The 27,496-nt window shown below is 35.7% G+C and overlaps 1 protein-coding gene across 2 annotated transcripts in view; it reads right to left on the bottom strand.

Moving 5' to 3' along the window:
- Window positions 1-2,702: 2,702 nt before the first annotated feature.
- Window positions 2,703-27,496, bottom strand: part of ZNF800 (zinc finger protein 800) — a 46,419-nt gene continuing 21,625 nt past the window's right edge. The window contains exon 6 of one of the 2 annotated variants that reach the window (XM_039861031.1): window positions 2,703-6,218. In XM_039861031.1, coding sequence (XP_039716965.1) covers window positions 6,032-6,218 — 187 coding nt within the window. In that variant the 3' untranslated portion in view covers window positions 2,703-6,031. Of the gene's footprint in view, window positions 6,219-6,316; window positions 6,390-27,496 lie in introns of those variants that run through there. The other variant, XM_039861033.1, reaches the window with a different exon arrangement.

Here is a 27,496-nt window from a genome sequence, read left to right as displayed (position 1 = left end):
CATAGGTAATTTTTATTTTATTTATGTACATGAATTATATTTGTAATTATAAAATTAAATATTTTTAAAACTACCTTTTCTGAGTCTAAAAGGAAAACTGTTCTAATGCCAAAATTTTGTGACAGTCCATGTTCACAATTTTTAAGTCCTTCTTGAGTTCATAAACTTTGATGAGTTTTTTTCTAATTACTAGATGGTCATTTAAGTTCTATATTACCTGAGAATTTTCGATGTAACAAACATTTTTAAAGTTCTTTCTTGCCTTTTATATGAGTAATTAGGACATTATACAGCAATCACAAGTCAAGTAAATTGTTGCTATTGGTGTTATGCCAAATCCCTGTTGTAATTAGTATAGTCACCACTAGTTGATGCTATTTGTAGGCTCTTGTAACAAGGAACTCTAGGTAATATGTGCAGATAACTTCAGTTAAGACCATTTCACATATAACTTCACTTTTTCCAAATACCATTAGCTCTTTATTAAAATAGCAACATAAATATCAATAAATTTATTCTTTATTAAAAAGAAAACAAGATTAACAATAAAAAAAAATCATAACACTATCCTAAATAACACCAGTCAAAAATGAAATAAAAACAGCAATTATAATCCATCATTTTAAAATAGCAACAATTAAGAGACCACATGCCAAAACTTTTAAGATGCAGTCAAAGCTGTGCTCAGAGGTAAATTTGTAGCCTTATGTGTCCTATTATTAAATAAGAAAAAAATAAAAATAAATTAACTAAGTCTTCAATTATAAACAAACATTCAGGAAACAACAAAATAAATTTAAGAAAAAATAAAGGTGTTAATAGCGTAAAAGTTGAAAATGGAAAAAAATACAATTTGTAAAATAGTTAAGTGTTGGTTCCTTTAAAAGATTGACAAGTCTAATTTTTTTAAAATACAACTAAAAAGGTTAGAAATAAGAAAGGAGTTTTAACTACAAAAATAGAGAAAATATTTTAATTATATATAATATCTACTAATAAACTTTAAAATTCTGTAAAAATCCATGTTTTTAAATATTATTTTTTAAATTGACACTTAAGAATTAGTAGTTAATCTGTCTAGGCCAAAATCATAGGAGAAAATTTTAATGTTTTCAGAGATTTACCTTTCACTCATCTACCCTGAAATAAAGCTTAGAGCCTAAACAGTGCTGAGTGAAATCTTCCAAACCTTCTAAAAATAGGCAATTCCTATATTCTATACTAATCTAGAGCATAGAACATATTTGGAATCTGATAAAGATAGAATTTTAAAATATAAAACTACAATTCTATCTTATTCATAAATATAAATGCAATTAACCTAAATGAAATGCAAGAAGCTAAGTTCGACATTATACTGAAAGAGGAAAAGCCCCCCCCAGGGGAAACAAAATGCATCTCATGCAGAAATAATTCAATATTGAAAAATCTATTCATATAATTTAATGTAATAATAGGTCAAGGGACTAAAATCATAAAATTTCTAGTTCCCCAGAACATGTTTAATATAATTCAACAACAACTTCCAGTAAAATGCTTAGTATACTTGAACCAGGAAACCACGTCCTTTGCCTGATAAAGACCTCTGTTTTAGTCCAACAGCTAACATTAAAAGCTGGTGAAATATTAATGGCATTCCTAAAATGTCAGGAATAAGAGCAAAATTAATACCATCCTTTATTTAATATATGAGGTATAAATATTGTAAAGAGAGAAAATTATCAAATGATTGTCTACTTAGAAGGGAATCAACTAGTAGGATTAATTTTAAAAGTTTAGAAAAATTATCAAATACAAAATACAACAATTTGACCCTGCAATGAGCATCTAGTTATAAAACACAATGAGAAAATAATCCCAACAAAGATATGAAATCTCATATTAATAAGAAATATGAAGGACCTACAAAATTACTGAATATATGTTTTTAATAATCTTGACATGTGACAAGTTCCTGAATGAGAAAATTAATATTACAAAGATGGCAATTTTCCCCTAATTAATCTATAACATTAAAGCAATTCTGAACAAAATGCCAATAGAATTTATTTTGAAACTTGACCAAAATGTAACTTAAGTTTATCTGGAAGAATAAATGCACAAATACAGCTAAAAATATTTTGAAAAAGAAAAGTAATATTTATCCCATTAAAAGGTTAATCACACAATAAAGCAATTTATAAAATGACAATATGAAATGACAATGGTTCAGGAATAGAGAAGGATATATCAAACAAACAAACAAATAATAAAACCAGAAACACTCCAAGTATATGTAAATATTTAATATTTGACAAATGTGAATTTTTTAAAACAGTGGAAAAGAGAGTTTTCAATACATGGTGATGCAACAACTAAATAAATATGTAGAGCCTTAATCACATCTATATCAAAAATAAATTTCATTTGGAGTAAAGATTTAAATCTAAAAAATATTTTTTAAAGAAAACATAGACAACTATTTATATAACATTGAGATGTAGAAGACTTTTTAAAACATATTACCAAAAGCAGAAATCATGAAAGAAAAGATAGATTTATCTAAATGAAAAATGTAATATATCTGTATATTGAAGACATCATGAATTAAATTGGTACATATATGACAAGGGACAAAATGTCTGCAGCATATAGAATAAACAAATGGTTAGTGGTTTTAATATATAAAGAACTCTTACAAACCAATAAAAAAACTCCCAAAGAAAAATTAGCAAATGTGTTTATTCATTTCTTTAACAGATATTTATTGTGTACCCAATAAGTGCCAAGTGTTGTTCTAGGGACTGAGAATACAATGTTGAAGAATCTACATATCCAGACACAGTCTTCTCTCATTCATTCCAGGATGGCAAATACACACAACAAAAGTAAATAAATAAATAAAGTTACAAGTTGAGATATGGGAGTTGAGTAAAGAAAGGAGATACCAAATGGAAGGAGAGAGGCAAGGACTGCTTTCAGTCAAGGCTCCTGGCAAGCCTATCTCAAGATGTTGTAATTAAGGTATTATCTAAAAGACAAGGTTGTGGTGGGAACAAGGATAGCCAAGGAGAGCAGCTTAAGCAGAAATAACAGCATGTACTAAGCCCCTGAGGTGCAAAAAAGATCTCAGGCATGTTGGAGGAACAAGTGTGGCTGCATCATAGTGGGCAATAAACAGAGAAGCACAGATGAGATTGGAGTGATAAGTAAGGATCAGGTTTTGCAAGGCTCTGTGAGCCACTTAAGGAGTTTAGATTTTATCTGTGAGCAACACTTTACTCAATTCAATTTATGAGTAAGATCATTGTTGCCATTCTATCCAGAAGTGGGTCGTGGGTCAAGAGTTGGAGCAGAGAGACCAGGTCTTTATAATCTCACCTCTTTATAATCAGGTGAGAAAAAAAAAATTGATCAGGATTAAGTGATGGTATTCAAAATGGAAAGAAGCAGACAGATTAAAGGTGTATTTTGAGGATAACACTAATAAATTATGCTGAACTATTTGATGTGGGGGAGAGGTCATAGAAAGAATCAAGGATGACGCCTAGGTTTCTGGCTTGAGCAATTAAGGTGGTGCTATTTACTATAATAGAGGAAATGGGGGAAACAGGTTTGGGGTGATAATGAGGAATTAGATTTTAGACGTATTAAGGCTGAAAAATCTGAATCATCTAAAAGAAGATATTGAACAAGCAATTAGGCATTTGAGCCCAGAACTCAGAGGAAAGATCAAGGTAGGGAACGTAAATTTGGAACTCATTTTCATAAAGACAGTGTTTAAATCCATGGAAATTGATAGGATTATCCGCGGTGGGGGGGGTGGGACATAGAAAGAAAAAAGGGACCCAAATGGAGGTGAGAGACCCCAACTTTTCAAAGTTAGACGGGAGATCAGACATAACACTGAGGAGTGATCAGTGAAGCAAGAAGAAAGCCAGGAGAGAAGTGTCTTGGATATGAAGAGAGAACATTTAAAGGAGCCGAGAGTGGTCACGGTGAGGACAGGAAAGCATCCTTTTGCAAAGGTAATAATGGAAGTGACTGGTGACCTTAACAACGACACTTCCAGTGGTGGTGATGAGGAAGTCACGCTGTGGATTGAAAAGTGAATGGACGATTAGAAAATGAAAAGGATATATAAGGATAGCTTCATAAGGAAGTACAGTTATGAAGGAAAGCTGACAAATGGCACATAGACGGAAAAGATGTGCACAAGGAAAGGTTTTGTTTAGATAGGGGACACTGGAGCATGTGTGCAGTCTGATGAGAATGGTCCATTCAAGATAAAGCCTGATAACGCAGAAGAGAGAAAGGGGAAAACCTACGAAGAAAAATCCTCGACAAGGCAAGAAGAGATGTGATCCAGAGCAAAAGAGGAGGAGGTAGCCTTTAAAACTTCCTCCATGGTCACTAAAAGGAAGATGGTTACCAATTAGGCGGGGGAGTGGGGGGTCTCTTGCAATAGAAAAATGAGGAAATTTGTATGTAATATCATCTATTTTCCAAGGGAAATTTTAAGTAAACTAGGAGGTGATCAGCAAAATTTGAGATGAAAAGATATAAATAGTAGTTTTAGAAGTGGGAAATCGAGACTAAAGTAGGAACAATAAATAGCACCAATTTGAAGTTTGAGACAATGGATTGAAAGTAAAACTAGTTGGCCGTGTTGTATGATTTTCTTGAAGAAAATGTTCAGTTTTCCCAGTCAGGCCCATGGAAGGCAAATGGTAAGTTTCATCCAGAGTTGGGATTTTACCAGGAAAGTAAGTTGGAAGAAATCGAGGTTTAAGACTGTTGAAAGCATTGTATTTCGAGGAGGAAGATAATAATGACGGACTACTGGATCTAGGCTAGGCAAGGAAGGAAGTGAATCCTAGAAGGGACTGATAAGCAGTGGAGAAAATGAGGTTAATGAATTAGCTGTCGGTGCACAAGGGATCCAGAGGGATAGGAAGATGTGATTAGAGTGGAATGTCTGATAGTATGTTAGCTCAGGTCCTCCTAGAAGCAGACACCAAGGCAGGTTCAACTTGCAAGTTTTATTGAGGCAAAATCAATGAAGGATAAAGGGAAGGAATTAGAAGCAGGGAAGGGGAGGTCTTCATACCATAACGCAAGTCTGACACCTATGAAAGGAGACAGGGATGGGGCAAGAAGAGCCTTAGACTGCACCCAGCACAGTTCTAAGAAAGTTTCAGCCAGGCTGCTGAGGAGTTTCCACGCCAGAGTTGCTCATTGGAGGAGTCCAGCATCTCACGCGAATGAGCCATCACTAAGAGCCTCACCGTGCTCAGTCTCAGCCTGGGAGAAGCCGGGCCTCAGTGCAAACCCAGTAGGTACGGGGTTTCCTGGGATGGCAGTCTAGAACCATGGGAGGGAGAACGGATTCCGAAGGAAAGAAATGGTCATTGCAGATGAAGTTACAGGAGGGGACTGGATGTTAAAGTTCAAGTTCAGCCACAGTAATGCATTACACAGCTCCAAAATGGGGCGATTACCCCACAGTTACTGAAGATTTGTACACTTATTAAAACAATCTTCTGGCAGATGGGAGGTGGGGCGGGGGTCGGGGGCAGTTAGCTGGTTGATAGAATTTGAGGTGACAAAGACTAAAGTAGCAGCTAGTCTTTGAAGAATAATGAAAGAACCTGACTAGGTAATTAAGTGGAGGAGGGAAAGAGGATGCTATTGTCCAGTGGCTCGATTCTCAAAGAAGCCAGGATTTTGGCAGGCGGGATGAGGAAGTAACGCTCTGCGAGTAGCAACTAGCAAGGAGGCCATTCTCCCCACCCGCCGGCCCTAAGGCACACGGTCCTCCTGAGGGGCTGCGGGGGAATGAGTCCTGGGGTAAACCTGGTTCAATTAAAGCAAGGGGGTCTGCGAAACGCTGTGGACACTGGGAGTTCGCGGATGACAGAGTGGACTCCGAGAGCTTTGGAAGGGTCCGCAGGGTTAGCGGGGAAGAGAGGCGGGACTCGGAGAGGCGCCCGAGGAACTCGGAGCTGTGCGGAGTGCCGGCGTCATCCCTCGGGTCTCCCGGCAGTGGCGCTCACGGGGGCGCGGGCTTCCGGAGGCCCCGGGCGGCGTGCTGGCGCTCCCGGGCGGCGCCGCCGCGGAGCTTGGCACGGCAGCTGGCGGCGGCCTGGCGCGTGGTGACGGCGACCGCGGGCGGGCAGCGGCTCCCCGGGGCAGCCGGGTGCAGGGCTGCGGCACTGCGGGGCGACGGCTTCCCGAGGCTTCGGCCCGCGCGGGTGGCAGCGATCCCCAGGGAGAAAGACAAAGACACCCGGTTAGAAACGGGACAAACGCGCTTCGCCTCCCAGCTAATCAAAGGGCTGCAAACCCAAACTCAGCGCGATGCCGTTTCCGCCCAACAGGTTGTCTGCCACATGAACACAGATGTAAACCTGCATCAATCAGAGGAAACCAGCATCCAATTAAAGTCTCATATATGTTTTAGTAATTTAGGAAAACGTATCAAAACCCTTACATTTCTGAATATCTTTGACCCAGAAATTCTAGTTTTAGAGTTTTCCCTTAAGTAATAATTATTATGACGACATACGAAATTTTTATGCAGGGTATTCAGAGCAGTGGCTAGAAAAACAAGAAAAACAGTAAAAAAGGAACAATACCCAACAATAAGGTGTTGATTAGTCTTTTTCTTATAATGGATACTAACCTGCTATTAAAATAATGCTGAGAAATAATACCTAATAATATGGGAAAGTATTTATACTAGATGAAATAAAAAACATTGGTTTCATCCCCATTTGTAGTATGCGTCGGTTGTGTACACTTATGTGTGTACTTGTGTATAAACACACACAGCGCACCACATGTATAAAATAATGGAGAGAAACAATCCAAAATGTTAAGTGATTATCTCTAGGTGATGAGGCAGCAGTTAATCTTTATATATTTCCCAAATTGTGTACAATTAGCATATTTTATTTTTATAATAAAAATACAAGTTAATTTAATAAAAGGAATTTTACTCCATTCTTATGTGCCTATTCTTTCTCCCAATTCAAATTTATGAAAATAATTACATTGTGTAGCAAAGTGGTAGACATCCAAAGATTTTAAGAATGAATGATCCACAGTTTATCTTTCTCAAACATTCTAAGTAAATCAGAGTATTACAGAGCAGTTTATCCCTTAAACAAAACCACTGTCTTTGTTGAGTTATACCTTATTTTACTCTATTAAACATTTCTACTTCAGGGGGAAAAAAAAAAGCTTTCTAGGTTTCTAACAAACCCAGTTTGATCTGTAATCCCACATACTTGGGAACACAAAGTTTGCTAAAAACAGGAAAAATTTAACATATGTTAGAATATTTTAGATAATACCAATGTCTTAACAATGTATTCAATAATTTTGTCTTTAACCTGAAAGAACTATGTTGGAGTGAAACTAAAATATTACAATGAATTAGAGTCTAAACTTAACATCTTGGTCTTCCGATTGTAACAAATTAAAAAGTTTTAGCAGATATTAATTTATATATAGGGAATCCGTCTTGCTAAACCTTATTCCAAGAAAATGCATAAGGATGACAATAAAATGATACTAATATGACACTGGGGCAGGGTTCCAGGTCTTTGTTATGAAACTGAAAGAAGATCCATTATACCATTATAAGTTCCAATATTTTAAGCCAAAGTGACCTCAGAGTTGTCAGGGTGATTTTACTTAATGATGAGCTAATCTAAGCTTAGATATTGATTGGAATGTTGCTTAAACAGATGATGACCTAATCAACTGCACCATCCCACAAGTTTCCTTCTCTCTGAAGGTACTGGATAAAATTATCATGTCTAAAGGCATGCCTTCAGTACAAAATTATCAGAAATAAAATTTACAAAGAAGACAAATCCTAAGAGGCCGAAAGTTGTATTAACCAACTGCTCCCGAACAAAAAAGGTTATATGAGCTTTTTATGAAGCACTACCTCTCCAAAAACCTTATCGCCAAATGATTTAACATAACAGGATTAAATACAGATAAGACAGCATTTATTTTTGATGCTATCGTCCGACTTTCATTATCCATATAGCGATTTCAATTTAATTTGACATTTTTGAATGACCATTGTCATCAGACACTAAGAACAACTACAATTTAAAAAAAAAAAAAAAGCACAACGTTCTTATCTTTGAGAAGCTCTATCTAGAAAATTACCTTCAGATGATTAGGATAACCCAAACCCTGGGGCTAACTGAAATTCCTGAACCACCCCACAGTCTTGCCAAAGCTTTCCCTCCCATATTTTTCAGAAGAGCTTTCTAATTTCCTGTCATTCCTTTGTTCAAATTCATCCAGAGCACCCCACTGTCACCATACCAGCTAAATTATTAGTCCTTAACTTTTCAGGGGAGTCAAAGACCAGTCTAAGATTCTGATTAAAGATGTGGACTTTCTCCTCCAGAAACATGCAAAGAAATGCATACACCATATACTTTAGATCACTGGAAACTGATTTCCTGAATGTATGCAACATATAAAAACATTGTTTATAAAGGTTTATGCCTCCCTCACATTGTTATTTTTCATGAAAGAAAAATGATGACGTCCTGAAAAAAATTAATTAAAAAAATTCTAACTGCTCAGTAGTAAATTTCAATGAGATTTGGCATATTGAGTTGAAATTGTGATATGGTCTTTGACATAGAAACACATATATCATCTTTGATAATCAAGTGCAATTTTTCTCAGTGGCAAACAAATGCCAAAATCCTTGACTCACAAAGGTACGCGGAACCAAAGCAGTATTCCATAGCATGCTGTGTCAGGTTAAGGTAGCCTGTGTACTGGAAAACTAAATTCCTCCAAGATTTTCAAGTTAAAGTCACATTATTTCCTTTGCCTTCAAATTCAGTTAAGACCTCTGGAAAAACAGCAAGTTTCTGTTTGGGAGAGAAAAACATATTCTGTTCCTATTTCTTGGCAATATCTCTTAGAAAGCTGGTGATAGCTGCTCATACGAAAAATAAAAAGGCACAATGATGTGTGATTACCCTTTCCTCATCAAAGCAGGAAAGCCATGATGTGTCTGACACCACAGATACACATCTGCCCTCAGAGTGCTATCATTTCTTTTCTTCCACTTGAAGATATATGAGAGGGAGTGGGGAATTTTGGAGATGTTGACAAAAGGTATCCGAAAAAGAATACTTTTCCTAAAATGGAATTCTCCTTTGATGACATTGGACATGAAAACATGAACTTTGACGCACTGAGAAGCACCAATAGTTTCATTCATTTACATGCTGAACAGAAATGGCATAGTACCCATATTTTTCTAACTCTGAAGTAATATCATTTGACAGAAGCACTGCCTCAATTCTTTCACGGGCCATATTTAAGAACCTTTGCACCAAACTACTTGACTCTCCACTTCCCCAACATACACTATTATTTCCCATCCAATGTTTTTGTTCTTGGTATTTCACCCATCAAAAAAAAATGCCTTCTCCCTCCTCTCTCTCATCTGTTCAAATGCTGCCTATCCCTGAAGACTCAGAACAAAGCCATTCTGATAAGCTCTGATTACTGCAGTCTGAAATGATCTACCCATTTTCTTAACTCCCACAATGTTTACTATTTATGACTGTTTTCAAAGTGTGGGTCTCAAACCACCAACTGTAAAAATGTACCATAACTTTTATTTTTACAAACACCAGAAAGAGCTGTGGCAATTTCCCACTGTTTTCACAAATCTATATTGCCACTCTTAAAAGAATAACTCATCCCCGAATGCATGAAGAGAGGAAAGCTGGCAAGGCTTATTGTTGCTGAAGTGACCAACTGACTCATCTGAATTATTCCTTTCTGTACACATTTTCACACAAAGTTTTGATTTGTCTGTTGTATATTTGTAAGATCTGTAATGTCATTGTTGACTGCTGAACTCACCATCATCAAACCTCCACCCCTGTGTTTTTCAATCATTGCCTCCAAATTCCACAGCCATCCTACTGTTCAGAACAGAATCCTTATGCTGCTACCACTTTCAAAATAACTTTACACTTTAAGAGAAAGAAATTAAGCTGAGCTTGAAATGAAGGTAAGCCTGATTAGACGGAAGGGACTACAACCGACATCACCTACTCAAATCAAGAAACTAAAATTTTAAAACCATCAAAATCTCAAAAACAAAAGAGTAGCAAAATCATGCAGAGCCAAAAAAAGATTGTCTTAATTAGCTCATGGATTCGACATTAAGAAAAAATGAAGGACTTAAAAGAATTAAAGAATAAAGACTTAAAGAATAAAAACATATGTAAAAGATGAGATAGATCAGTCATCTAAAGAAATGGCTCAAAAGATTGTCCTTGACATTATAAAGTATCAAAGTGACCTGAATTCAACACATTACACTTATTAATACTAGTTGTCATTTATTTACAGATTTGCCAGGCATTAGGCTAAATGTTTTACATACATCAGTGCAATTTTATTAAATTGTACTGGGCGGGGGGAGGGAGGGAGGTACTAAAGGAGATAGTCTACAGTAACTCTCTAAGAAATCAAGAAAGCAAAAGCTGGCCTCGCGACTGCAATCTTGTCCAGTAGAAAGGATGCTCTGAAAATGGAAAAATATCTGGTCTGAGTAGCAAGTATATTCCTATGGGAAAGATGTATCACATGACCAGAGCTTGCTGATATTGGTCAGAGAGCTGACTCAATGCTCATTAATCAACCTCACGATTATAATTTAGTTTTCCATGCAGATTTTTGCCTAGTGGGAGAAAATGCATTGTATCATAAACATGAAAAGTGAGTGTGCCTGATACTCCTACTGTAAATTTTAAAAACTAGCATTGTGGTATTTACACACCAGTACCTATGAGGCTAGTTAGTGTGACACAGTCCTCTTGCACCCAGTCACTTTGCTAGATGAACCAATAATCAGGGCCAGCCTTAGAAAGCAGTAGCCATGTCAAAGTTACCTGAGAGGCCTGGCAGGAAGGCTAGCCTGCCCTCTCTTGCTGTTCACCATCTTCAAACTACAATGCCATGTGATTCCATGCACACACACACTAGAACCATTTCATTAGAAATGGAAATGATGGAAAAAGGCGGAAATATAGCATTCTTTCTCTATGCTCCAGAGAACTACCTGTGAATTCTGAACTTAGTTTTTATAGCAGAGAAGGTTGAAGTTTTTTTAATGGTGCAAATAAACATTTGTTTCACTTATTAAAAGAATTAGTCACCCAAACAAAAAAGTTCAAGTAGAACTTGGACATATAAACTTTTACTAAAAAATAAATATCAAAACATTTCCCATGCCCACAAACACATGATATGCAGTTATTTAGGGTGTCTCTTTTTCTCCTGTCTGGGGTGTTTTGTTCAATTTTTGTTTTCTGTTAACATCTCCATAGGAGAAAGACCTATAAATACAGCAAGTTCCTAACATGACTTAATCACAATTCTCGACAAGCTTTTAGTTCACAGTCTTACACAAAGAATTCCAAAGTCACAATGCAATAAGAACCAATAGGACCCCATGGTTCAGGATTGAGGATAACACACAAAGCTACATTAATGCTATGAACCTCAAGGATACAATCTTACTTGTTCTACTACTGAATTTTAACCATGGTGACAGTATTATGAAAATATACTTTTAATCTGATAAATTTTTTTCCAATCAATAACAGAGTTATAATTAATACTATTTTCAAAGAGAATACATTGAAAAGTAATAGAGAAGTACTGCCATCTTTGGGGAGAATGCTGAGATTACTGGCTAATTATGTAGTCCAAATATAAGTACTAAACTTCTATGAATCCTATCATGGACATTTGGTATGGACACATTTTTTTTTTTAATGATTTGTCTTTTGTGATACAGTTTGGTCCAAAAGATCTAAAGTCAAGCAGTTCAGATAGGCCCCATTAACCTCTGAAAAATAAAGCAATAATTGTTTTGATAGATAAGTTAGCCAAAATAAATCCAGAATGATCAAAATTAGGGTATACTTTTATAGGTGATTATGAGTCTTATCAAGAAGATTAAAAGATAGTTAAAAACTTTCAGGAAACTAATGAGAAATTATTTTGTAATCTGCATATGAAGTTGGAGGCTCTAAAATTTAGAAAATAAACATTTGTGGCTTGATATTTATAGCATCATTGCTTTTCACTGGCACTGAGATATTAACCTATTTTGTACCAGCACACAGATTTTTACACAAGTCTAAAGGTAAATGATTTCCCTGAAAACTTCACCTGTCATTTCTTTATCAAATGGAAAAGAAAATATCTCAATCAACTATTTTTGGTAATTAGTAATTATTCTACACATTTATTATTTTTTAAGTTCAACATTTATCATAAAATAAATTAGTGATCATGATCTCAGTCTTTCTGAAAATAAAATGTGAAATACTCATTAGGTACTCGATACGATATGCTAGAAACAAAAAATAATTTAACACTTTGTCCATTCATATTAAAAAAAACTGGATGTCTAGTGATATAGTAAATGATAAGCAATATAGTTAAAATGGAAAGTTCATGGGCCAAGAAATAAAAACATCTGGGTTCTACTATCTTCGGACATATTGTTAAAACATGAAAAAAAAAAGCAAGATACAAAAAAGTGTGTTCTATATGCTACCATTTGCATGAAGGAGAATGTATACATATATAGATACAGCTCTTTCATATATATATATATAACAGATCTTGAAAGCCCAAGAAACATAACTTCTTGACTCAGAGGAAAAGAATGAGAGAACAGAGATGGGGTAGGAAGAAACTTACCTTTCACAGTATACCTCTTTGTACTGTTTTACTTTTTTGCATGTACATATTACTACCTTCTAAAATAATCTTTAAGAAATAACTGGCCTCTATTCCTGACTTCATTAACTACACGTGACCTTGTGTAATCACTTACCTCGATTTTTTCCATTTTAAAATGAGGTTATACTCAATCTCTAGAGTCCCCATCTACAATTCAACAGAATTATGGCTCAAAGAAAGGTATATACAAACTGCCAGGTGGCTAAATAAAATAAGCATAAGCCTTACTTTGTAGTGACTTACATAACATGATATTATAATTACTTACATTTCTACCTGCTCTGTTCCCATCGAGCTATAAAACCAGCATAGTAAGCAACAGAGTTTGGGAAGAAAAGTTGTGTTTGTGAACTCAACAATGTTTGTCTTGTCTTTCTATTCTGTATCAAAAGTAAAAGTATGGCTAATTCTTATTATATACAAACTACTGCTTCTAAACAAAGACTCTCAAAACATCTTGATAAATGAATATTATTAAAGTAATTATAAGAAGGTAGAATTTTTGTGGTACAGTTTAAAAATGAATCTCAATAGAAATAAAGCTAAAATAATCACCCCTGTATTCCCATAAAATTAGCTCAAGAATCTGCTAAAATCATCCATAATCTTCATAAACACAAGATACTAAAAGAACCACAGTAGCCAAAAGTAGAGCAATAGAAGGCTTAAACCAAAAGTGGGACATGAAGAGGACACTGAAAATAATGAAACCAAAATTGACTGACACCTAGAGAACAGAGAATGAGGACAGTCCTGGGACTCCCTCAGTCATAACCCTACATGCTGTAGAGTAAAACTGTTAGTCCGGGTTCTCGAAAGGCTAAGAGTCTAATCATGGGGTCACTGTAATTAAATAATAATGCAATAACACAAAAGATTAAAATGAATAACTGATAAGGTAAATGATGTTAGTTCAATCAAAGGAAGAGGTCACCACGGGTTGGAACTATCAAGAACAGATTAAAGAAGTACAAATTAGTTAATAGCTGGTCATGGGGATGGGGAGCACGGCATAGGGAATGCAGTTAGCATTAATGTGATAGCTAGGTGTAGAGCCAGAGGAGAGAAAAAACAATTAGGATTGTTTTATAAACTATATATATAAATTTCTAACCAATGTACTGCATACTTGAAACTAATAATAAAATAAAAAATTTTTTAAAAAACAAATTCAAGAAACAGGGCTTTGAAATCTGTGTGATAAGCAAAGTGACAGTGATAGCATGAACAAAACAAAGTCAGCAAGGGGAGTCAGTTCTGGTAGTAGGATGATAAATTTAGTTTCAATCACAGTTTGATTTTAAGTAACGACTTGGCAAAAAATGTTAGTAATATTTTTCAAATATTGGGCTGCCAAATTTTCTTCATAGAATACTACAAAGGAGTGATGACACACTAGTAACATATCAAGTGACTGAACGGGCTCAAATACAAGATCACTATGAATCTAGATTTAACTTTTAATAGGGCAGAGCTCTGAAGTATGAGAAAATCAGACAAATGAGATGTTTGGCAACTCTTTTCTAATATTTTTTTACAAGTACCTAGTATTATTTCCTATCACAACGTTCATACTCAGGAGTCAGCACTACCTCAAAACACACAAAACCAGGAAATCAAGAGGTGCTGGTTTTACTTTTCCATTGATTAAGTCTGTAAACTGGGTTTGGTTAATGAAATGACAGCGCTAGGGGTTTCACTGCATGAAAAAAGTGTTTCGACAAGAAATTATCCTCTATCTCTGAGTCATCTAGTGATCTTGTAAAGCTAAAGAAATAATGTATAACCACTTAAAAACTTTTGGCAAAATATGCAATGTAAATTTAAAGTATTCATTAGCTTATAAAGAATGTGTGTGCGCACATGCACATGTGTGTTTTATTGGTAACATACTGACAAATCTTGAAAGAAATTTCTAAATAAAATTTATCTTCAAAACGTTGGCATTGGGTGAGGAAGAATATCAACAAACACAAAGATTATTAAGCAAATGAAGTTCTCAGTGTAGAAAGTATATATTCTAAAATTCTATTTCACTGTTCATTTGTGTTATAATCCTTCAAAAGCCTAAATACACATATTATCTTTATTCAATAATCTCTTAGTGATTTACTAAGGTAGAATAGGTATATAGAGGCTTGCCAGGAAAAAAAAATCGATGTTTAAAAACAAATTTATTTTAAAAAGAAAATGTAAAACATATTAGTTAAAAATTTTATGATTTAAAATGATTCTGTGCTACAGCAATGCCTGGTGTGTTATTTTGATATGGATATTAGGTTTATGCTAATACCTATTTTGATTAAAGTTCAAAAAAAAAAACAAGAAAAAAAAACTATTTTCAACGCATTAGAACAAAAAACTTTAAAGGTTTTTTTTTTCCATTTTACTATAGATTATAACATTACAATAAAATGTTGTTTCATCATAACTATCCTCTTCTAGTTCTAAGTCTGTCAGCATTTCTATTATTAACTTTAGTTTTTAAGGGTCATAACTTATCCATAAAATTTACACTACTGAAATCTGACACACAAAGAATCCTGGGAATATCTTCCCTTTAAAGGCAGATTTTAAGTTAGTCAACAGTTGGACAGCTCAAATGGTATACAGACCTATGTTCTCAGTATTAAATCACTGGTTTCAATCCCAAACAAGGCTGACTTCTAAGTCTTTCTGCATACCTTCCTAAGTATCCAATGGCCCGGGAAGGGTAAGTAGGCTGCTTTGTTTCAGTTCTGAGGTTGACAAAAATCTCCTCTTGAATTCTACTGGTTATCTAAAATGGCAAGATCTAAAGTTTTATTGTTAAGTTCTCCCCTCAGAAAGGTGAAAAGAAATTAAGAGAAACCAATGAAAGCCACAGGAACATATTACAATGCAGGTCCCAGTTTTTATTAACTGTTATTTTAAATATGCATTAGTCCAAAAAGTGCAGCTTGGCAAAGTAAAATTAATATATTTCAATCATCTGTTCAATGTTTAATAGCATTTTTCCCCTGTAGAATCTAGCTATGAATACCAAATTACTTAAATTTATCATATGGATTATGTCAGATTCTATTAGTTTACCCAGATGGTATCGTCCCAATTTTCAGAAACAGTTTCTGCCTTGGTCAGAGGCGTAGGAACTAACTCACAAACAATTCCCACACAGATCAAAGCTATAGGACTCAAATCTTGTTCAGTCCAAGAACACTAACAGATTGTTTTATTTTTGAAAATAAGATATGTCCTTTTTAAATAAATATTCTTTTTAAATAGATCTTACAGATTTTTTTAAAAGCCCTGTAAATACAACACATAGATTAGTTCGCATTGCCTAATACTATTAAAATTTAACTATCCAGTATTTCTTAGAGTAATATCAAATACATGTTATATTATGGATTTTACCTGATGCAGGTGGAGAGGGTGTGGGGTGAGGTGGGGAAAAAAACAGAGAGAGAACCGGTGCTGGCCAAACATCATTTCCCAAATGAAAAACTAAAATTGGAAAAAACTAACCTAAACATAATAAATTAAAATAATGTGAATAGTATTATAATATACTGTCTCTATTTATTCTTCCTGGTAATCACTTCAAAACCTATGGCTTCAACAACCATATTACACTAATGACCCCTAAATCTCCAGCCCCTGGGACAATCTCTCTTGCTCCTACTAAGTAGCCCCATTTAGATGTCCTACAAGTGCCTCAAACTCAACACACCTGAACTTTAATTTGATACTTCCCCCTTAGAACAAGTGTTCCTCCTCCAGTGTTCCCTGCCTTAGAGAAGGCCACCACCCACTTGCCCAAACAGAGTGCCCAAACCTGAGGATCATACCAGAGTCCTTCTCCCTCTCCACTGTCTGGAAAATTCCACTTCTGAAATAATTATAGCATCCTTATCCATCTCCATAGTTCCATTGCTGTTACCTAAATTTAGGCCTTTATCACTTCTAGATTTCTGAAACTGGCTTCTATTTGATTTCTCCACAAGTACTACCTTCCGCCTCTGTTCCAATTCAGTCTCAGTGCTTTCAGTGCTGCTTTAGAACCCTTCACCTGCTACCCCTAATCTTGAAAATATGATTCAAAGTACTTACTTGGTATATACGATCTTTCTTGATTTGGTCATTGCCTTGTCTCACATTTCTGCTTTTGGTCTATATGTGGTCCCACATCTCCGTAACTACCTGGAAAGTTTTTCTGCCTAATTCGAAACTCAAGAATTTAGAAATTATGAAAAGCCTTCCCTGACTCAAGGTGCCTTAATATTCCACTTCTGTGTATCCTTACAATGTGTTCTTCTTCCTCTCAGGACTGCATTTCTTATCTCTATAACCCTAGCACCTAACTTTGTCTTGCCCAAAGTAGAAGCTCAGCATGTCTACTGAATGGATGAAGCAGGTCAATCTAAGACAGTGAAATGTGAAGACGACTCATGAACTTCTTGGACTTTTGACACCTGAGCAGGCTCTGCAAGGGGGAAATGTTTAATTTGCTAATTACTATTCTCTCTCTAGATAATATTTTTTAACAATTTATTTCATCTTCTATTCAATAAAAGTTTGTTAAAATCTTCAATCTTTAAAAGGCAAATAAATACCTCATTTCAAGCACAACTGGTCCTATAAGTAATAAACACTTTAATTAACATACAGTACAAAGGCTTGTACCACTCAAGAGGCTAAAAAGGAATCTGGGTTAACACAACCTAGCACATACCTGTTTGGCTGCATGCCTAAGGCACCACCTATGCATCAATTCAAATCTAGCTGCCACCACCAAGGGCCCCCAGATCAGCATTAGTATGAGTGCCATAATATAATTGCTGACTCTCATCCTGAGGGAAGTAGCAAAAGGCAGAAGGGAGAACCAATTACTATTTCAAAAAGGCTAGAACACAAACCAAGGACCCTGAGAATGCAGGAAGATTCTAGGACACCGTAACTTCTCTGCTTTTGCTAACTCCTGCTTGCCTATACTACTAAGCTATCATCTATCTACTCATTCAAAAAAATTTTTTTAAACATTACTATGTCCCAAGCATTTTGGTAGGCACAGGGTCTATATAACTCTTCCCAGTCTTTTTTTTTTTTCTCTCTCTCTCTAGTCTCTTACATAAATCTTTCCAGTGGGAAGACAAACATTAAACAAATCGATGCGCAAATATAAGCATAATTACAAATTGTATTAGATGATAATACGGAAAAGAATATGAAACAGAACCATTTGAAAACACACATTAGATTGTCTTTATGCAGAAGTGACATTTAAGCTGAGACCTGAGAATGTTAGTGAAGTGACAAGCAAAAGCTATGAACATACAGTAGCAAGAGATCTGTTTTAGGAAGATAGTTCTGACAGCAGCTTGGAAGACAGGTTAGAAAGGAGGTCAGTTAAGAGAATATTGCAACAGTGTAGGTAAGAGATAAGAGTCCAAACTAAACTGCTAAAGGTGGAGATGGCAAGGAGTTGTCGAATGTGAAAAACATTCAAAGGCAGGATGGACAGGCATTGAGTAAAGAGTGTAAGAGAAAGAAGTCAATGTATTTCCTAGGATTCTAATTAGCCTAGGTAACTGGTAGGGTAAGAGTGTGAATAACTGAGACAGGAAACACGTAAAGGAAGAACAAGTTTAAGGGGAAGATAATGAATTCGGTTTACTAAGTTTTTGTTGCACTTAAGATACCGGAGAAATATCCATGTGGAGATGTCTAATGTGCAAGTTTGAAAATGAAAGGTCTTATAATCAGGAGAACAGACAGGCTAGAGAATAGGTCTGGGGTCATCTTCACAGAAGTGATAAATGATGCTTTGGGAGTGGACAAATCACTAAGAGAGTATAAAATAAGAAAAAGGACTAAGGAAACTTTGATCTATACTTTAAAACCTAGTAACAAAATAAAAGTCAGTGGCAAGACAGGAAGGAGCAGAGTTCACAGGAGCATCAGTTCAATATCAACATCGATATCAACATCCACCACATTCCAAGATGCTAGATCCTAGGGGTATATGTAAAAGACAGGAGCCCTAACCTTAAGATGCTTATACCCTAGGAGAGAGACACAAATAGATCATTTCAATATAGCTATAGATGGGGCACTATAGAAAGACACAAGGAGGAACCCCAGCTGAACCTAGGAGTTCAGGAAATATAAACTGTAGGAGATAGTACCTGATATAAGGCTTTCAGATTGATTAAAACCATGCAAAGAAAGTTGGTAAAGGCCAAATAAAATCAAAAGAATGTTCCCAGACTTACTTTTGGAATGCTGAGCAGGATAACAGTTGGGGGGGGGGGGGGGAGAAAGTGTAAGAAGCCCAGAGGCTAAAAGTGCTTTAAACTGGAAAGAATAGAGTTACTCTTAGGAGAAAAGAAGGCCCAGAAGAAGGGAAAAGTGGACAAGGGATTTTTGGTAGAAAGTTTACAGAAGGTTTTGGGGAAGTGTTAAAGAGAGATTGGGGAAAACTGCCAAGTTGTATGAGGGTTGGGGAAGAGAGATGGATAAAGGGAACTTGCATAAAGTTTGTTGAACTTCATGTAATTGTACCTTTTGACCTCCTTAGAAGATTTCTGTAAACAGTAAAGAGGTTCATTATTTTTCTAAGATTTTGGGGCCTATTTCTTTTGGATGTAATACCATGCTGACAGTGGCCCAAGGTGACCCAGTTATAAGTGCCCATGAAAATATGGAAAAAGTAAATTTGCAAGCATTAATGGTCATAGAGTGGTCAAGCAAGATGAAAACCGAGAAGACACCAGATTTTGCATTTATGGGGTCACTGATGCTTTTCAAATGAACTTTCAATAGAAATGTAGGGGTAGAAAACAATTGCAGATGGTTCACAAGTGAATGGTATAGGCATGGCTCTATATTGTTCATTCATTCAACAAATATTTATTGAGTGCCTACTGTGTACCAGGAAGTACCCTAGGCCCAGGGGAATCAATAGTGATCAAGACAGAGATCTCCTAAAGGCTTACAGTCTAACGGAGAAGGAAGACAGGAAATAGACAGTTACGGTTAGTGAAGTTAGTGCTACAACAGAGTAGTATAAGGGCATATGGAAGTGGACAGTGAAAGGAAGGAGGGATAGATGGAAATAACTAGAATGAAAGTAGTATGGAGGGAAAGTTTACTTTTTGGATAAAAGAAATTTTAACATGTATGTAGGCGGGAAGAAGCTTGTGAAAAAGGTGATGGAAGATGGGAAGCGGGAAACAGAGGAGGGGTGCTGGAGGGAGGTCCGGGGAAGAAGACTAGCAAGGGTAGAAGTGTTGGACTTGGAAAAGAAGGACACTTCTTCCTCCAGAGAACCAAGAAAGAACAGAAGACAAAAAATAATTGTGATGCAGAAGGGAGCATAAAGAAATGTCTTCTACCTTTTGCCGTAACATAGGCAAGATTGTCTCTCATCAAGGAAGCAAAAACAAGGTTGGAGGCTTCGAGGACAGTGTAAAATTTCTGAAGTAGGAAATGTGAGAATTGGATAAATGTAATAACTAATCAATTTCAACTCCTAAGATTACACAAATGACAGAAGAAGCAATCGACAATTGTACGCTTGCTTTGTTTAGAACTGGAAGTGGAATATGAAGTGAGATGTGACCTGCATTTCACAAAATTCAATAGGCATGAAATAAACAAAGGTAAATCTTAAAAAGAATTATCAAAAAGTCACTAAGTGTACACCCACACAGTGTATAATTGATTATGGATTACTTATCAGGGCATACAGTCAATACGGCACTCCTGTGCGATTGAATCTGTCACCGTTACTTAGTAGCAATGGCAGAAACTAGGAGGCTCACACAAAGAAGGCAGGCAACAGAAGCCATCAATAACAGAAACAAAGAGACACTCTCAGGTAGAGAAGATATATAGATTAGACAACAGTTAAAGGAAAAGCAGCTTAAAAGCAAAGACACTGTGGACTAATGATAAGCCTGAAGATAACTGATACAATGTTTCTGCCTTCCTTCTATCTTCCTTCAACATTCTCTTAGCACTTGTTACATGCCAGGTCACTGGGAGGCACTGGTGATACAAAGAGAAGACATAACTCTTGCTTGTAAACTCAGAATACGTTCATATACCGATAGTCTAATGTTTACAACCACCACCACCAACAAAAAAAAGTTCTTCTGACTTTCATTACCCAAAAGTATACATTGTTCTACAAGATATTAATCACATAATTTACATCAAAAATTTCAACAAATCCTTTAACTATTATCAAAGGTAGTGCCAAAAATGGCAGCATATTAAAAACTCATAAAATAGTATGTTCTATCTAAACTGCTATGTATCTTGGCTTTACCAGAGATGTTACATCTGACTTTTCATTAAACAGATGGATTAATTCCAACAAAAAGGCAACGGACATCAAATGGCAAAGCAAGATAACCAGAAACTAAGTGCTAGAAAGTATTACAGCAGCAAATTGATAGCGATTTTAGTGATCACCACAACAGTAATAATACATATTTACTGAGCTCTTACTTGAGCCAGGCATTGTGCTAAATATATTATATATCATTAAACTTTTCTAAATTCCCACAACAAACCTACCTATAAGATAGTTTCTAGTATTTTATGAACAAGAAAAGTAAAACTTAGAAAATCAAGTTACTCGTCCAAACCACATAGCATGAAGAAGTCAGAATTTGAACGCAGGTCTGCATGGTTTTCAAAAATCTGTGTTTTAACCACTGTATGATTCTGTTTCCTCATAATGGAAGGGTGCCAGGCACATGACAAACACTCAATAGTATCTGTCGTTGAAGGAATGAATGAGAGGACATAAAGGAGCTACTTCAGAGTAAGCCTAAATGTGGAAAATACAAGCAGAAAAGCAGAAGCAATATTTTAAGGATTCACTAAATCACCAAATCAAACTGTGCAACATAATTGTGGGTGTCTAGAAAATAGCAGCAACTGACGGAATGGCCTAGTGTGCCATTACAGGAAATATAATGGCTTTTGCTGAGTGAAAACTTCAGGCTATGAATCTGCAAAGCCGAAGATGGACACAGTATCAGGGAGTTCAAGAAAAGAACTGCAGATGCTGACCAGAAAACCCTTTCCTACATTTTCTCAGTATGGAAAGGGCTATTGGTGCTACAATGATGTAACTAACACTCAAGCCCATGTTACTTTTAATTTTATCACTTTTAAAATGGAAATAAGCTATGCATCCTGGAAAGATTATTACATTCGAGGACTATCCAGGTCCCTCTTTTAAAAGATTCCCATTGAAAGATTCCTTTTATTGGGTCCAGGACCATGTTTTATGGCACCGACTCTGCCACCATGATCACAATGACAGGATCAACAGAAAGCATCTGCCCCAAGAGCAGCCAATAAGTGAAGAGCAACCTATGACCGGTAATCTATGAAGAGGCCTGGCATGGGGGATTTGCCCAACCTAACTGAACCAAGATATATGGAGAGCAAGTAGCTGAAAGACACAGAAGAGGCAAGCAGCAGAAGTAATGAGGCAGTTACAACCATACTGAGAAAATACAGAATGAGGTCATTAGTTTTTTAAAAAGAAAAAGAAAAAGCGGAATCTGAAAAGGGCTAATAGCTGCAGAGAAGCAATACTTTCGCTGCTAAGATGGCAACAACCAATCACTAGAGTTGTATTCATTTTTTTCCAGTTTCTATAACACCTAGCTGGTATCTACGTGAAGCCAGTTTGTACAATTACTCTTAGATTCCCATAAGGCCTGGCCACTTCTATGTCCCTTGTTTCCCTACATAAAGCCTCCTAATAAACCACTCCTTACTAGCTACAAAGTAAAAGTGTGCTTGTGACAACACACACACACACACACACACACACACACACACACACACAGCACAATGTTTGTATATGAGTGCATATGCACTCACACACCTGCAATTAGATGACATGGCAAATTGGGTGGTGGCTAGTAATCTAAGCATTTTGGGTCTGTCTTCCATCTTGTAGTATCTGTGGTTTGAAGGTACTGCATTATTTAGCCCTAGTTAACGGTTTTGGAAAGAAGGGCCTTCAAAAAAATATCTTAACCCTTAAAAATTAATAATTCATGTCATCTCAATTGTGTACTTAGAGATTAAAAAGAGATTCAGGACATTTACAGAAAACAAAACCATCTTTTAAAAGTTTCCTCCTCTTGTATGTATATAAATGTGTCCAAATTTCATGGCAAATGTGATTTTGTTCTTTTACAATCACAAGAAACAATAGTTGACTCGTCAAGTTGGCCAAAGAAAGGAAAAACTGGAAAATTATGAAAATGTTTTGAAAAAAGTTTTACTTGAGAATATAAATGTTATAAATATATATTTAAAATTCATAATGTTCGGTGTGTTTTTGTCTTTCATAAGAAAGCCCCATTAGCCTATCTTACCTCTTCAAGCCTGCCCACTCCAAAGAAAGGAGAATGATGCTCAGAAAGCCTCAAACATCTACAAATGCCCAGCATGGTAGACTCCAAGAAACTCAAATAAATATCTAATGATCAAAAGGCATGAAAATAATATGGAATTCTCCTACAGAAGCTTATATAAAAACAATCCTAACAACTTATATGTCAAAAATTCAAAGAAACATTAAAATCCTTTCCCTAATTTGTTTTCATATAATGCAGTCACTTGTGCACACAATGTCCCTAGTGCTTTGCTAATTTTTCCTAGAAGTATTCCTTGCTTTTTCTTCCCATCTAAAATAAAACCTACCAGTCACAACTACCAAGTACATTGAGGTTCAGGTCTACCAAAGCACTGATCTACGCCAGAGTGTCTCAGCTTTTTTTAAAAAACCCTTTTGTACAGCTTAGAAAGAAAGTCTGACTAAAAGCTACAGTTCCATTTCTCAGAGCAAATTTATTTTCAGAATAATCCCACAGATAAAGGGGATTAAAAGGCAATATTCAAAACCTGAGTTGTAATAAGAGGTCTATGCACTTAAGGTTCATTTTGGTGTAATAATTTCTCCTCTGAACATAATATCATTACACACTCTTGTATTGAAAGTATTACCAGATTATATAGAGGACACCCAAATACATTGCTTAAGCATTCAAATTGGGTTTTTATTTTGGTTTGGCTATTTTTTCAACCACATCATTCTATTGATTAAATATTACGACATTCTGTGTGCCAGGAATACGCTCCAGATACCTGACACAAGTATTTGAGTATCAGAATCATTACGAAGCCACACAACCCAGGTGGTGGAACCCCACCACTTCATCTGAATGAAGTTCAGGATATGAAGGTTCATCCAAGACTACGGACAAAGGTTCTCTGCTGTTGCAAATTATACTGGTCCCTAAATATTAAAATTTCAAAAATCATCTTTTTTGTTAAAAAAGCAAGGTCAAGAACCGTCAGATGTATGGGTAAACCCTCTCATTAGATAATTTAACAGTTCTCGGGCCTCAGCTGAAATCTGGAGTACTGCCACTGTTTTCCATTGGCAAGACTGTTGAAAAGCACCATTTCTTCTTATCTCTTCATGACACATTCACCAAAGAAATTCCTGACTTAGCCTAAATTGTGCTCTCCTAAAGAACCCACTCTCCACAACTGAAGGCTTTCTAATAGTATTGCATATCTAATTTTGTTTTATAGAAATATTTCAGCTGTAAACACTCCATGTCAATATTTGCACATGACCAAAAATAAAATATTTCTGTGATAGGACACAAAATAATGAGAATTTTAAGAGAGATCGGTTACTCTGGGGAGTAACTATAAAAACAAAGCCTAACATACCATGAATGTGCTTACAACTGCCTAATATCTTTTTCAAGATAAATAAATAATGTAAGAATAATAAACCAGTAATATCTGATTAGAACTGGTAGCAAATAATAATATAGTTGGTTAGCTTCACTGTCCCAATTAAATTCAAAAGCAGCAGTTAAAATATGTATGTAGCAATAAAAGTTCTCTCTTCTAATGCACACATTTCCATCTAAACTTAGAGGCAATAAAAAAAATTCCACATTTGGATACACTATGAAAATAACTTGTAGTAATCATATATAACATTTATTGTAATGTGGTAGGCACTATTCTGTTTTACATGTATTCTTCATCCTCAGAACCACCTATGAGGTAATATCCCCATTTTATAGGTGAGATAACTAGGACATAGAATATTTAAGAAACTTGAACAAGGTCACACAGGAAATAACTTGTGAATACAAAAATTTCACCAACTAATCTAGCTCCAGATCATTACACTAAGCTGCCAATAAAGTAATGCAGTGAATGTGCTTTGCAAACGGTAAAATGTGCAAATATAAGGTACACTGATCAAGGGTACATGCTTTGTACTCACAGACCTGGTGTCAAGTCTCAGTTCTGTAATTTACTAGGCTATGTGAACTTGAATAAATCACTAAACTTCTCTAAGCTTCATTTTTCTGTTCTATAAAATGGGGATAATGAAGTAACAGTTCTTACTTCAAAGGGTTGTTGGTGGACCAGGGACACTATGCATGTTAAAGATTAGCAGAGTGCTTGGCATACAATAAGCATTCCATGAATGTTTATTATTAGCAGCTAATATTAAGAATTCCCATTATTATCATAAACTCTAATTTTAGTACAGGTGGCATTTTTCTTAAATAAGTGAAATCTACCAATATTGAGATAATAAGTTTATAAAATTAAGACCCAAAGTCTCAAAGTATATGACAGCAAGGTTTTGAGATGGAAAAAGCTACTTACTTTAATATCATTATCAAACATTTATTTTAAGTGCCTGGATATACATTAAAATGTGCTAGGCACTAAAAGAGTTATCAAGACATAGTCCCTGACTTCAAAAACACACAATCGAGCAAATTCTGCTGAGTGAACACAAACAGCAAAACCACCAACTCTGGGTGTATTCCCAACCCGATGCATCTATGTTCCCTTCTGTTTGTGCTGTGGGAGTGGTGAATACATGCAGAGGAAGCAGCTTAAAAATAAATAATAAACCCAACAAACAGAATGTAAAGCATTAAGATTCAGGAAGAAACGAGCTGACTTTCTGCCCTCTTACCTTCTCAAAAAAAGTTTTAGCTATCTTGGTACTAATGATTTCTGTTAATTAACCAGAAGAGAAAATAAGAAAGAGCTGGAAGCTAAGAATAGAAATCAGAGGAAAAGGATGCAGAAACAAATTATGAGAGTGAGAAATAACTTGGAAAATTAGAAAAGCCAAAATAATTGTAGATGAGTTTAAGTGAAACATGTTTTATACTCCATTCTATCATGTGCCTAATGACTTAGAAACCAAATAACTAACAGCACTTCTAAAGAATGCTGATCCTTACGCTTTTTCAATCCTGAGGTTTCCATTAGCTCTTACGGTCAGAGGGAAAGAATAGCATAGAGTACAGAAGGATTTTGTCTAACGGCACAGCCAACATCATGCCACACATATCTTAGAGCTCAGCTTCAGATCAACTATGAGAACCATGGCTAAATCATAATCCTGGTAATCCATAGATTCCATTAGAAGAGTAACTTCTAAAACTCTTAAGGATCTAGAATACTTCCACAGGCCACTGCAGGAAACCTGGAAACCTCATTTATACAGCATTTCTAGCTCATCTTCAGTGGTCATGCTATTTGAAGAGATCTTTTGCAACTTCGCAACAGGAAATGATATGCACTTGTGCCTCTCCATCTACATACCTACTTAGGAAACTCCTCTTTCTATCCCCAGAAACTCAAGCTTTAGCAAAGCCACAAAACTCCCTGCTACTGCATTAAAGCAAACTGACTAGAACAGCCTATTAACCATAAAGCAATAAAACAAACACGCATTACTAAAAAATGTGAAGGTACTTTTAAACACTATAAGCAATCTGTGTCAACTGAAAACTTAGCTCATATATATAAAACTAGGTTAAAAACTAAGGATGGGTAATTCACACATTCTTCACTATATATATATATATATATATATATATATATATATATATATATATATATCTCTCAGAGAAGAAAATTTTCTTTTTAAAGTAGGGAGTAAAGAAGGGAAAAAAGAGACATGAAGCAATAAAAAAAAAAAATGGTCACTGTGCACTCAAGGTACATCTGCATGTTGTAATGACTACTGGCCCAGTGTCAGCCATACCTCATCCGGCTCTCACACTATCCAAACTTAGGAAATTGAAGGGCAAGCCATACCTTTTGTTTCTCCTCTTCCACCACACTTAGGAATGGAAGGTATCTTCAGGAAGGATGAGTTGAATTCTATAGGAAAACTCTTAACTGATCAAATAGCAGCAAAGGTGGATATAATCTGTAGCCAGAGATAGGTCTTAATATAAGCAGTTTGACAGTCCTTTACTTGCAACTACTCCTCCCGACAATAACAAAAAGTGCTATAAATATTGGTTTATATAGCCTACACGTAGAAAAGTTTCTGGCACAAACTTCCTAGGCCTCTTAAGAGCCTCAAGCCTAAACCTCTGAGATGAGGAAGCTCAAGAATCAATATTAAAACAAAAAGAATGAAGACCAGAAAGGAATGGAAAGAATAAAGAATTTCCAATCACTTCTTACTTGTTCATTCTACCTTTCTAAACTGGTCTCAGTTTAGCCTCTAACTTCTCTGTCTACATGATCTATTAATTTGGCTATTATGATAAAATATTCCTAATCTTTCTAGGCCTTTCTAATTTAGTCCAATCCT

This window comes from Pteropus medius, unplaced genomic scaffold (assembly GCF_902729225.1).
Source record: "Pteropus medius unplaced genomic scaffold, Ma_sr-lr_union100, whole genome shotgun sequence".
NCBI classification, from domain to species: Eukaryota; Metazoa; Chordata; class Mammalia; order Chiroptera; family Pteropodidae; genus Pteropus; species Pteropus medius.
Note: the sequence above shows the minus strand (reverse complement) of the source record. Positions and strands in the feature narration are given on the sequence as shown.